The 13,259-nt window shown below is 46.0% G+C and overlaps 1 protein-coding gene across 5 annotated transcripts in view; it reads left to right on the forward strand.

Moving 5' to 3' along the window:
• Nucleotides 1-13,259, forward strand: part of AXDND1 (axonemal dynein light chain domain containing 1) — a 41,754-nt gene that overhangs the window by 7,723 nt on the left and 20,772 nt on the right. For 3 of the 5 annotated variants that reach the window (XM_077928248.1, XM_028732375.2, XM_077928251.1), the window contains 10 exons: nucleotides 464-584; nucleotides 1,272-1,357; nucleotides 2,440-2,496; nucleotides 2,590-2,698; nucleotides 5,203-5,324; nucleotides 6,746-6,886; nucleotides 6,979-7,083; nucleotides 7,174-7,294; nucleotides 9,505-9,606; nucleotides 11,269-11,435. In XM_077928248.1, the coding sequence (XP_077784374.1) occupies nucleotides 464-584; nucleotides 1,272-1,357; nucleotides 2,440-2,496; nucleotides 2,590-2,698; nucleotides 5,203-5,324; nucleotides 6,746-6,886; nucleotides 6,979-7,083; nucleotides 7,174-7,294; nucleotides 9,505-9,606; nucleotides 11,269-11,435 (1,131 nt within the window). The remainder of the gene's footprint in view (nucleotides 1-463; nucleotides 585-1,271; nucleotides 1,358-2,439; nucleotides 2,497-2,589; nucleotides 2,699-5,202; nucleotides 5,325-6,745; nucleotides 6,887-6,978; nucleotides 7,084-7,173; nucleotides 7,295-9,504; nucleotides 9,607-11,268; nucleotides 11,436-13,259) is intronic. The other 2 variants (XM_077928249.1, XM_077928250.1) reach the window with 2 other exon arrangements.

The raw sequence follows: 13,259 nt of genomic DNA on the forward strand, positions 1-13,259 counted from the left end.
TCTTTATGGTCCAGCTCTCACTTCCATACATCACTACTGGGAAAACCATAGCTTTAACTATACGGACCTTTGTTGGCAAGGTGATGTCTCTGCTTTTTAAGACGCTGTCTAGGTTTGCCATCGCCTTCCTCCCAAGGAGCAGGCGTCTTTTAATTTCGTGGCTGCTGTCACCATCTGCAGTGATCATGGAGCCCAAGAACATAAAATCTCTCACTGCCTCCATTTCTTCCCCTTCTATTTGCCAGGAGGTGATGGGACCAGTGGCCATGATCTTCGTTTTCTTGATGTTGAGCTTCAGACCATATTTTGCGCTCTCCTCTTTCACCCTCATTAAAAGGTTCTTTAATTCCTCCTCACTTTCTGCCATCAAGGTTGTGTCATCTGCATATCTGAGGTTGTTGATATTACGGGCAGGGGTACCTTTACCTTTTAACTGAGTGATAGTTTTCTTTGTGCTTTTAAGGGATGTCTCTTTTCTGTATGACCTCGCTGCTGAGAAAGAGGCAAAGAATCCTCCCCCAACTCCTGTCTCTCACAAAACTTCAACAAATTTGCAGCAGCAGGAACCCACGGCAACTAAACTTGTGAGTTGAATCTGACTCTGTATCGAGAAACTGTGATAACTTTAAACACAGGAATCAGCTTTTACAAATTCTTTCAGAATGCTGAGAGACAAGATGGACTTTGAGCTGAGCATTGACTAGAGTGTTCTGAATTTATTTTTTCACCCAGCATAATATTTTAAATCTGGAATGAGCAGTGGGAATTGAAAATGAGGACTTTACCATTTTTGTGTACCGTGGTTTTCTAAGCTTGCTAAATTCACTCCCCAAAGCCACAAGGAGTCTGAGATGGCATTTGCCTATTTATTTTGCTTGGCTGAAAAAAAAATCCGTTAGAAAACATTTACCCACTGATTTCTAGGCTGTACATAATAGTCCTGTGCAGTTGTAGCACTTAATCACAGTTTTTCTTAAAGACGGTTAAGCACTTAATCTGAATAATTGCCCCAGCCAGAAGGCAGGCATGCAGATAGGCATGCAGATAAACAAGCAGGCAGTTGTAAACCAAGCTGAGGCCTCCAGCGAGGGAAAGCAAGTCTATATATTTATTTCGTGGCAATCCACATAAACACAGTCGTGTGCAAGTGGGATGCACATTAAGTGGAGGTGTGTATGCCTGTATAAAAACCCATACTCTTGGGAATATGTGGATTCCCTATGCCTCATAGTAGCATATTTTAAGACCTTCTCCGTCTGTTCTGTCTTTAGCCAACAGGTATAGCAGACAGTCTTGTTCCAGAGGAATTTCATATTCTAAAGAACAGAGGTGTCCTGCGCTTGGAGTATTATGATGAGTGAGTGTTCCTGCACTTCCTTTAATTGCTCCTGCGTTGCATCCAAGAGTGACTCACTTGGCTAATAATAGCCTCCCAGCAGTGGACCTGCTACTGCTTACTCGGAGGGAACAGGTGAGGCAGTGGTGAGGTTGTGCCTGTGTACCAGCTGAAGCTCCAGGTCGGTTCCACCGCCTTGCCTTGCCCCTCCATGTCCTGGTGAGCAGCAGCGACTCAGCTGCCAGGAGGCCAGTGCTGCAACTCCACCCCACCTGGCGAGCTGCTCCTGGTTGCACCTCCTAAATGGGATGAAGTGGCAAGGCCAAAAGCACCTGCATCTGGGCAGGAAACCTATAAAAATTCTATTTCACCATTTTGCCGAGTTCAACACTTTCCATTTTTCAACTAAGGGGTGCTCAACTTGCATATATTCTCAGACAGAGACCCAGGGACTGAAAATGCCACCCAAACTGACTTCCTCATGGATGGCCAGGCAGTATAATGAAGTGGGTCTCAGTTAGAATTAGATTTTTTAAATAAAAAAATCTCAAACATAGATGTGAACGAGGGAAACTGCAAGCACATTTGTCTACTATGGATCGATTAACAGAGCCCAGAGGCCAGAAATCTGAATTAGGACTTGAAAGCGTGAATCAGGGTTCCACTCTGCCCATTGGGCATCTCTGATCTGGCACCTTTCTCCCAGCCTGATTCACTTCTTGTACTGGAGTTAAGACTGGAAGGAAAATAAATTTGAATGACACAAGGTGGGAAAGAACAAGGACAAACAGGGATGCATAATCTCATCTAGTTTAGCCCCATTTCTGCATGAGAAATATAGAGCAGATTACCATTCCCCAGCCCCATGCTTTTCCTTACTCAGGTTCATTGTAGTTGTTTTATGTCACCGTGAGTCTCATTGTAACAGAGAACTTCTTCAATTAATTCACTTGCCTGCAACAGAGTGGCCCGTCTCTTAGTCTACTGTATTTTTAAATTTACACAATAAAAATAAAATAAATGGTTGAATCCTAGAGTCCAAAGAGATTTTTCAAGTACAGTAGTCTATTGCTGTTAACATCATCATTATTAATCTGTTGCAGTAAATATACAACCCTACTAGAAGACGATGAAAACAGACTGAGGGTTTTCCCATCCATGTGAGTGACACTCTGAATCAAGATGCTTTTGTAGCGCATGCTATAGAAGGTGTTGTAAATCAGAGGCATGTCCCTTTGCTGCTGCCTTGTTAGGAAGCCGTCTGGGAGGCTGGAGGTCCTGCAGCTGATGAAGGTGATGGACACCATGCTGGAAAGGGCTGGAACAAATAATAAGGATGTTGGCGTAACAGGGGTTTCACAGGTAAATAATTCCTGCCAATCCTGATTCAATCTCATCCTCCTTGATATTGCCCACTTCTAGTTATGTTGTACATCATTGCTGGTGAACCTCTAGTTTATGGGCCTCGTTAGGCCTGCCAGACCTCAGAGTCTGTCCCCCAGCCATTTGGGGCAAGCGATGCCCACCTCCCCTAGACCTGACGTCATATATGAGAGTTCAAGCTGCAGCTCTGGCTAAAGGAAGGGGAATTGGCAGTGCACTCTTAAGTATGCTACCGATTCGTCCCTCGCATCAAAGTCATCATCGCTTTTCGAACTTGGCACTCTTTTTCATTTCCTTGCCATGACAACGAAAAAAGGTGCCACATTCAAAAAGAACTGACTTTTTGATGCAAAGAAAGAAGCAGGAGTTCACTCTCAGGACACTCCCAATTCTTCCTTTGCATCCCTGGCTTAGATTTAAGTTGCACCTGCAAGGGAGCATTTTTCTACTGCAGCCATGGCTTAAATTAAAGCCAGGCTACGAAGGAAGAATCTGCTGCACTCTTGATGCTTTGCTTTCAAGCAGAATCAGAATCAGTTGAAAGAATCAGCCATGCACCCCACAAAGTGGTTGACTCTGGGAATAGGTTTAGGGTTCCCACTCTGGCTGCACATGCTTACTAGGAACAGTTGACTGGCAGGTTGAAAATCAGCAGGTTGAAAATCAGAGTCGAGTACTCTATTCCTGAACATTTTGTGCCAGTTGTTCTGTCAGAAACAGAAGTTCATGTGGATTCCGAGAAGGCAAAGAATAAAGATTTGCTCCTTCATAACATAATTTATTTAAAGGCAGGGTAGTGCAAAAGCAGGCAGCTGATGTCCCTTCAGTCACTGGGAACGTAATAGCAAGAAATGGGGGCTCCAAAAGCAGCCGTGGCACATACCATGGCCCTGGTCATTGCGCACACTCCAGAGACTTGTGTACTTTTAGCTTAAATTATTTACACTTTCATTTGATTACCTTTTGTATGTGATGCAGGCCTTCACTGAAGTCAAACTCACCCCAAGACGCAGGGGGACTGCATATGATACATAATGTCATTCTTCTCCTGCATACATTGAACTTACATGCAGCTTGCCAGGATGGTTGACTAACGCCTTTTTCTATTAGCAGTTCTCGAAGGTGTCCAGGTGGGATGCGGGTGGCGCTGTGGTCTAAACCACAGAGCCTAGGGCTTGACGATTGGAAGGTTGGCGGTTCAAATCGACGGGGTGAGCTCCCGTTGCTCGGTTCCAGCTCCTACCAACCTAGCAGTTCAAAAGCACGTCAAAGTGCAAGTAGATAAATAGGTACCACTCCGGTAGGAGGGTAAACGGCGTTTCCGTGCGCTGCTCTGGTTTCGCCAGAAGTGGCTTAGTCATGCTGGACACATGAACCAGAAAAACTGACAAACGTCAGCTCCCTCGGCCAGTAAAGTGAGATGAGCGCCGCAACCCCAGAGTCGTTCACGATTGGACTTAACTGTCAGGGGTCCTTTACCCTTTACCTTTAGCTTTTTAAGGTGTCAAGAAATAGTAGCCACTAATGCATTGGGTGCTCAGGTCCTGAGGATCCTGATACTATCCATGCTCCCCAGTAACTGATTTCTTAATGCTGTTGCTCATCTTGCTCTTCCTGGTTTAAAGCTTTCTGTGTCACTGAAGCAGTCTTGTGTTTCACTGCGCTGCATTTCTCCGCTCTCCCAGGAAGGCAGGCAGGGGAGAGCAAAGCCTTTTGCCCCCGCCCGCCTTCAGAAGAGGTCCTGGACCTCTTCTGAAGGCGGGCGGGGGGCGAAAGTCTTTGCTCCCCCCGCCTGCCTTCAAAAGCCCTCCGGGACAGCGGAGAAACGCGCCGCCGGGGGCGATTTTAAACCCGCTGTCCCGGGTTTTTTTAAATGCTGCCGGGCGTCAGCGCTGCCGCCCAGCAGCATTTTAAAATCGCCCCGGACAGCGGAGAAGTCCCCCGCTGTCCCGGGTTTTTAAAAAAACCTCTCCCCCCCCCCGCCAGGCTTCGGAGCAGCCTTCCGAAGCCTGGCGGCGGGAGGAGGTCCGAGGACAGTGGGGAAGAGGCGCTGCGCTTCCCCGCTGTCCCGGAGATTTCCCTATGGGCTTTCGTCTTGCGAAGGAAGCCCATAGGGAAATTCGTTTTGCGAAGCGCCTCCGCGACGGAAAACCCTTTCGTCTAGCGGGTTTTCCGTCTTGCGAGGCGTTCGTCTTGCGGGGCACCACTGTATTTAAGATAAGGGACAAACATATATGCAAGCAAACACATTTGTGATTTAAAAATATTATCCACCTGATAAATTAAGAACATGACTGAAGCATTTAACTGACCATTCATTTGTTAATTTAAATAATGTATATGCCTCCTTTCAATAAAAATCCTTTCAAGGTTGCCTATAAATAAAAGCAATAGAACCCCCAATGATGACAATAAAGGCAGTATGAAACAGCTTGTGCTTAGCTCTACAAAAATCATGACTTCTTTCTTGCCTCTTTCCCAAGATGCACAATGTCCTGGAGGTGCTTAAGGTGGAACAGAACATCTACAACATAGTGTTTCATGAAATCATCCGGCAAGTCAGTGTGGACTGCGCAGAACGGGGAGAGCTCCTTTCCAAGCTCAGGTCAGCGATCTAAGGAGCTCAGCACCTTAAAATTAGTCCTGCAAGAAGAGGAGTAGGTGGCTATTTTGGCCTGCACTGCAGGGCTGAGTGTCTGTACAATTATATACAAGTGCAGAAAAAACACAGCTTGTGGTACTGCACTAGGCGCAGAAGTCAGCTTTCTGGGAATGTTGCCTTTGATTTTATTTTTTTTAACTACTTGCTAGTCCATGTGATGTCACATCCCACATTCTTTATTTCCTCTTTCAAGATGTGCTTGAAAGTGTGTGGGAAATGCCTGGTGAAATGTGAGAGAGCCGGGGGGTCTGAATATGATTCCAGGGGCCAGGAGGCAGGACATCGTTGCCCTGCATGCCATCTCCAAGGGTAGCAGAAGAAGAATTCTGAAGCTGCAGCATTTTGCAGCACTGCAGAGTCAGCTACCTTTGTCATCTTTCTTTGACACCTTTTAAATATAAAAACCTTCCACCTTGTGCAGAGGGATTTGACTCAAGTTGTCTCTCATGCACCTCAATAAATGGCGCTGTGGGTAAAAGCCTCAGCGCCTAGGGCTTGCCGATCGAAAGGTCGGCGGTTCGAATCCCCGCGGCGGGGTGCGCTCCCGTTGCTCGGTCCCAGCGCCTGCCAACCTAGCAGTTCGAAAGCACCCCCAGGTGCAAGTAGATAAATAGGGACCGCTTACTGGCGGGAAGGTAAAAGGCGTTTCCGTGTGCTGTGCTGGCTCGCCAGATGCAGCTTTGTCACGCTGGTCACGTGACCCGGAAGTGTCTGCGGACAGCGCTGGCCCCCGGCCTCTTAAGTGAGATGGGCGCACAACCCTAGAGTCTGTCAAGACTGGCCCGTATGGGCAGGGGTACCTTTACCTTTTAATCTATTAATTTAACAAAGAGCAAGCAAGCCCAAACATTAGCAAAGTAGGAAACGAAACCCTAACACATATCTCAGGGATTATTACATTTTAATAATGCTGCATGAGGATTCCAATCCACACGATGACAAAGATAGCTGACTTCTGCGCTAGGGCCCTTTTGCAGTGCTGAAACATGCAATCAGCTGGAAATGGAATTTAAATGTTGGTTTGCATGGGTTCAACTAGTGCTAGTTTCCCCATAAGGACATATGGAGGGCATTACGTTGGCTACCCCTCTCATACACCAATATATTTCCTGAGGTTATAATATTGATGGGTGTCAGGACAGATAAGGCAGTTTTGCTGTGCAGTATCAACATGTTTTCAGCATTCTGAGTGTATTGAGAGTTCTAACTGCTTGTGTGCAAAAAGCTTTATTCTATATTTATTGTTCCCCAGCTATTTTCAGAAAGGATTCTCACTTTAAATGATTGCTTAGCAAATATGCTTGAGTGAAACAGGGCTATTCCGCCCCCCCGCCTCACTTTTTCTGACATCGTCTCTCTTACAGACAAAGGTATGTTGAGCTGCTAGAACGAATTCCAAGACAGATGAGAAATCTCTACAGAGAAATGATGGCACAGAGAGTAATGGACAAACACATTACAGATGAATTATTCCATTTCAAGGAAGCTATAGGAAAACTGACAAGGTGTTGATATTGACTGGTGTTTGTATTCAACTTTGCAAATAAAAGTTGTGATTGTACAAGGCAGCTGAGGGTATTGCTCTGTTCAACTGCAGGGAGCTAAATACCATCCGAGAACATGACCGTAGAGTCACTGTTGAAGCAGAGAAAGCCTATGAGGAGCTGGCAAAGGCGGTACAGGATTCCGAGATGAATGCAAAGTGAGTTCCAGATAAGATTGGAAGGTAGGGTTGCCGTAGGAGAATAGTAGAAGGCCTTTATATTTATATCTCATGTCATTACCCTTTCAGCCTTTTGGATGAATATCGTGAACTGTATGAATTGCAGAGAAGAAGACTTGAGGCCCAGATCCACCAGTTAACCCAAGAAAAAGAGCTGTGGAGCAATGCGACGTATGAGTTGGCTCTCAAGGTAGCTGGCCAAAGAGGCATTGCGTGCTTCTGCTTTTGTTAAAAATGTTATTCTCTCCCTGTTATGTCCGGTGCTTCTGCTAGAAGATCCTTTAGATCAGAGGTCGGCAACCTTAATTGGAGGATGGGCCGGAGCGTCTGTGCACACGCGCTCTTCTGGGTCGGAGGAGCGCCCGTGCGTGTGTGCACACGCTATGTCCAGTGCTCCTCCGACCCGGAAGTGTGCCAGAAATAGTGTGTGTGCATGCACACAGGCGTTTCTCCGTCCCGCACGCGTGCGCACACGCTATTTCCAGCGCACATCTGGGTCGGAGGAGCACCCGTGCACAGACGCACTGGCGCCATCAACCCGGAAGTCGGTCTAGTAAGAGCAGGCGGCAGGGGCACCAGGGGGCGCCATGGGGCGGTTAGGCAAGCCTCGTGGGCCACTACTGGCCCATGAGCCTTAGGTTGCCGACCCCTGATTTAGATTGTTTTGGCTGCTTCTGTTGCTTTATCACTTATTAAACTAAAAGTATCTCCTTTAAAACAAATTATTTCCATTTTACAGAGGGCAACAAAGAATAGGCACATTGCATTTCATTCTCTGCTAGCTGTATGGTTTTTAAAAAATATATCTCTACAGTGGCAAGTAAGTCAGGGATCGCCAACATGGTGTCTGCGGGCACCACTCTGCCCACTGTTGCCTCCTATGGAGCCTGCAAAAGTCTAAGTAAATATATTTTCAAAAATGCACAAGAGTGTTTGCTCTTTCAGCTCAGTTCCTGCTTGAGCAGATTCAGCCTCTTCTACAACAGACAACTCCCCAAACGTGCCCTCTTTTTGTTGGAGGCCAGGATTGGACACCCACTGTCCCATTTTGAACAGAGGGGTGAAAGGCATGAAGAACATTAATTTCTGTGACATCAGTTTCTTGGTAGAGCTGTCACACAATTAAAAAGTCTAGTTGAACAATCTTGTGGGCCTTCCAGCCAATGACCCACTTACGCTGGCATAAGTTAGTTGCCATCCTATGTACTCCCAGTACAAAAAATGAGGAGAAAAGACAAGCATTACAAAGCACAAAGCAGCCACTCACCCAGTGACCTTCGCAACAGTGGCAGTGTTATGACTGAGTACCATTTATTTGGTTTGAATTGTGTGGCTTTGGAGTAGGGGCCAAGAACAACATCTGAAGGAGTTTCAGAGTTTGACATAGTCCCACTCCTTCCGAGACATTCCACTGTCCCATTTTGGCAGAATGTAGGCATAGCTCAACATACACCAGTCTAGGGGCCTTCCATCAAATCCTGGAAGGGATTGTGCCTTAAAGTTGTTTGTTTGTGTTAATTTTAATTGATGGGAAGATTTCCATATAAATGTAACACAGCAGTTGTTGTTGTTGTTGTTTGAGAGCATTAACCAGCCATTATTCTCCTTAAAAACATAAATATTGTGTTGAAATAGTTGTAATTCTGGAAATGGATCTTCACTGGCAGGGGAATATATTTTGGTACCTTGGTATTGTAGACATCCACCAGAACTCAAAACGTCCCTGTGCATATGTGGTGCATAGCACAATGCACTAAGTTTGATTTCAAACTAATTAGAAAGTACAAATTTGCAGAGTGCAAACTGCTTCTTATTTTTGTGGTGGGTGGAGAAGAGAACGGCGATGGTTTTGCCCCTCCTCTATTGCTGTTCCAATGCACCTTCCTGGCCAGTGAAATTCACAATTCCCTCCTCCTCCATGTTGCAATCTTGAGTGCCATTTGATGAAGAAAGCTTTATTGGGGGAACACACCTTAGGTCTTTTTGCGAAACAAGGAGACTACTGAACAGCTGTCTCAATGTTATCATGTGGTGCCAGTAGGCGTCCTCTTGAAAAGACATTCCCCATCTTCTCTCCAAAGAGAAGGACTCTTCTAAGAGGGTGTCTGCCACTCACAAGTGCTGGGTTGTGGTGCATGCACGAGTTGTATCGGGTGTCAGGTTAGAAGAAATATCCCTTCTTCTATAAGAAGGAAGAATGCTGCGAAGAGGACATTTGCCACCTGTGGTTGTTTTTTTTTAACACTTAAAACATGCTGCTCAGATTAACTGAGAACCGATCAACAGCTTTTAATTTAGTTTTACAGCTTTGTTGACGAAACACCTCAAACGTCTAAGCTGTGCTGTGCATACTTAATTGGGCACACTCCATCCCTTTCATCATTTTATGTTCCATTTCAGGTAATTGAAAAGAACAAGCTGATCTTGGCTCGCAGAATGTATGACAGTGAAAAGGCTTGGGTCAAAGGCATGAGGCATTTCATTATGATGTTGGCATCACAGGTAGAATTGCTTAAGAGCACCTAACTGGGAAAGGGATGTCAGCTAGTTTTGTTCGTTTGTTCCAGAGTGGCTGTGTGTGAAAGGTGGCTTGCTGGTACTCCTGGATCCTTTGCTGTCGCTTGAGGCTCGAGTTCCTTCTATCAGCTTCAGCTGCTGACTCAGCCGTGCCCCTGTCTAGACAAGGATAGCCTATGCTCTGTCACCTGTGCTTTGTCAACCTCTAGGTTAGATTACTGCAATGTGTTACACATAGGGCTGCCTCTGAAGACAGTTCAGGAACCTCAGCTGGTGCAAAATTTAGTGGACAGGTTGCTCAGCGGGGCAAGATGGTTTGAGCATACTATACCGCTCCTGGCATGACTGCAGTGGCTGCCCATTAGTCTCTGGACCCAATTCAGAGTGCTAGTTTTGACCTATAAAGCCTTCAATCAGGGGTCAGCAAACTTACTGTGCCTCGGGCCGGTGTCTCCAGCGCCGATCGCGAGGCGGGACGGAGGGCGGGGGAGCGCGTGCCCATACGCGTGCTCACACGCTATTTCCGGCGCACTTCCGGGTCAGAGGAGCACCGGAAATAGCTTGTGCGCATGTGCATGGGCCTCCTCTGACCCGGATGTGCACCGGAAATAACGCGCATGCACAAATAACGCGCATGTGCGAGTAACGCTTTTGCATGCGCACAAGCTATTTCTGGTGCTCCTCTGACCCGGAAGTGGGCAGCCACGCAGCGCAGCACCGGTAAGAGCGGGCAGCGGCAGTGGGGGGTCGCCGCGAGCTGGATAAACGAGTCCCTTGGGCCTTAGTTTGGGGACCCGTGCCTTAAATGGTCAGGACCACAAAACCTCACACACTGCCTCTTCCCATATGAATTGGCCTCTGATCATAATCTGAGGCCCTTCTTCATGTGGCTCCTCCATGAGAGGGTTGGAGTACGACAGTAGGAGAACAGGCCTTCTCTGTGGTGGCTCCCCATTTGTGGAATGCTCTCCCCAGGGAGGCACCAGCTGAAAATGTTTCTCCATAACTCCAGGCTTTTGGCTTATTAAACATTATGTGGCCCTTAAAATGTGTTTGTGGGAGGGGGGATTATTGATTTGCTTTTGTTTTCCAATGTAGTTTGTGTTCTCGTGTTGTATTTTTCTGTTGTGAACTGCCCTGTGATCTTTGAATGAAGGGCGTCATACAAATACAACAATGGCAACAATATTGATTCTGGGCATATGTGTCTCCATTACACAGTCTATTTTTCTGGATTACATTTCTGCTCGAGTACTCCTAGAGAAGTGGGGCAGGGAGCTGGGGACGACTGTATATTTAGAACAGTTTCATGACACTCCATGTTAGTTGGGCCCAGGCTGGCAAAATGGCTAAAAAGCTGGTAGTGTTGACTGGCAGCAGTGTGTCTAGTGCTTCATATGATTAAAAGCCTATGTCCCAGTCTAAATATGTCCAGTGAAGCATGTTTGAATGTTAGTGTTGCACTTGTAAGATTTTAGCTGTGTGTACTGTGGAAATATGCATAATATTATTTGCTTTGCAATTTAGATGTCTGCTGTAAGCAGGCTTTTATGATTATTTTGATTTTTATGGCTTTTTAAAAATCTATTTTTCTTATGGATTCTTTCTCTACCCCCCAATCCCATTTTTCTCTTGTGATTCATTCAGGATGCGACTGATCTTTCCACTCTGCAGGAGCTGACACAGGAGTTTCGGGAACGCTTGAGCCAAATTGGCACAGAAGTGGAACAAATCGAAGAAACCAGTAGGGACAGGGCTAGGAGTATTCAGAATGGTTTGGCTGGTTGGCTCAGTTACTTCCAGAATCATGTTCTGTGAGTCTCAAGGAATGATCCTTTATTATTGGGGGGGGGGGGGCTCTGTGCTGCCTTCCACATTCCCTGGAGCAGTACATGTTCAAAGATAATTGTTTTTATTTTTTTAAATCATTTTTATTGATTGTCCAATAAAAAACATCCATTTAATATATCCAATCATAGTACTCCAATTAAAATAAAAAAGACCAAATTATAGTCCAAATTATATGTATTAATTTTTCAGAGCTCCCCATGGTCTGGATCTCTGAAGCATATCTCCACATCTTGCTTCTCCTCGTTGCTTCCATATTTTCCACATCTCGATTTTAACGCTTCATAATTCTTTGTCCCTGAGTCCACGATTCTCAGTCATGTCAAACATAATGTACTTTCATCTGTCGAATACAGCTTTGTTAATATATATTAAATCAGCTCAGCTTCCTCTGATTCCTTAAAAAAAAAAGGAGGTTAATTTTTTAAGGGTGCCACTATGTGTACTTGATTTAAACATCAGGTTGCCATCAGCACTGAGCTAACACTAGTTTCACATACAGCTGACCTATCTCATCAATCCTGAAATTTGTGTAAGGTTTACTCCTTAGCTATCTTTGAAATACAGTAGTGCCTCGCAAGACGAAATTAATTCGCTCCGCGAGTTTTGTCGTCTTGCAATTTTTTTCGTCTTGCGAAGCACGGTGTCGGAAAAGTTTTGGAAAAGCTTCAAAAATCACCAAAGTCTTCAAAAACCTCAAAAAAGGCTACCACACCGCGTGCTATGAGTTGCTCCTCGAAGTCAAGTCGCAACTGTATTGACGGTGTTAAGAAAAAGGAAACAAACTTGCAAGACGTTTCCGTCTTGCGAAGGAAGCCCCTAGGGAAAATCGTCTTGCGAAGCAGCTCAAAAAACAAAAAACCCTTTCGTCTTGCGAGTTTTCCGTCTTGCGAGGCATTCGTCTTGCGAGGTACCACTGTACCTGGTTTATTTACAGTTACAGAAGCAGAACCTATTAGAAGCAAACAGATAACCGTGCAGTAGGCTCCACCGAACCTGCCTGTATTTCTCAGAGAATATATTCACACAAGTTGCTTCATGGTCATAGTTGCTTCTCCCTAAATTGAAACTGGAAAGCTCTCTCTGAACTATTTCTTGTGCTCTCCTAATTGCTGATAGGTGCTGCATTGCAAAGGCCATCAATGAATATTAAAGTTCATTTGTCAAATCCTTAGACTGACCAAGCGATTCATTAAGCTAGGGATGGTGACCCTTTGTGGCATCCATGAATTACCGTATTTTTCGCCCTACAGGGTGCACTTTTCCCCCTCCAAAAACGAAGGGGAAATGTGTGTGCGTCCTATGGGGCGAATGCAGGCTTTCGCTGAAGCCTGGAGAGCGAGAGGGGTCGGTGCGCACCGATCCCTCTTGCTCTCCAGGCTTCAGGAAGCTATCCGCAAGCCTTGGGAACCCGAAACCCGGGGAGCGCAGCGGGGCGCACCCCGGGCTTTGGGCAGCTCTCCGCAAGCCTTGGGAGCCCGGCGCGACTTCCCGCCGGCCTCCCAAGGCTTGCGGATAGCAGCCTGTTCTGGGGGCTGGGGTTTATTTCCCCCCCCCAAAAAAAACTAGGTGCGCCCTATGGGCCGGTGCGCCCTATAGGGCGAAAAATACGGTAAGCAATGCCACAGTGATAAACCCATTCAGAGTAAGTTCCAAATAATAGGCCCTTGAAAGTGCTTCAGTTTCTTTCTTTGTGTCTCAAGCAAGGTATGCACACAGCAGGAGTTTATTCCGATTTTAGACACCCTGGACAAGAGTGTGTATTCTTTGCTATGTAATTCCCACCTCCT

This window comes from Podarcis muralis, chromosome 5, assembly GCF_964188315.1.
Source record: "Podarcis muralis chromosome 5, rPodMur119.hap1.1, whole genome shotgun sequence".
In the NCBI taxonomy this organism is placed as follows: domain Eukaryota; kingdom Metazoa; phylum Chordata; class Lepidosauria; order Squamata; family Lacertidae; genus Podarcis; species Podarcis muralis.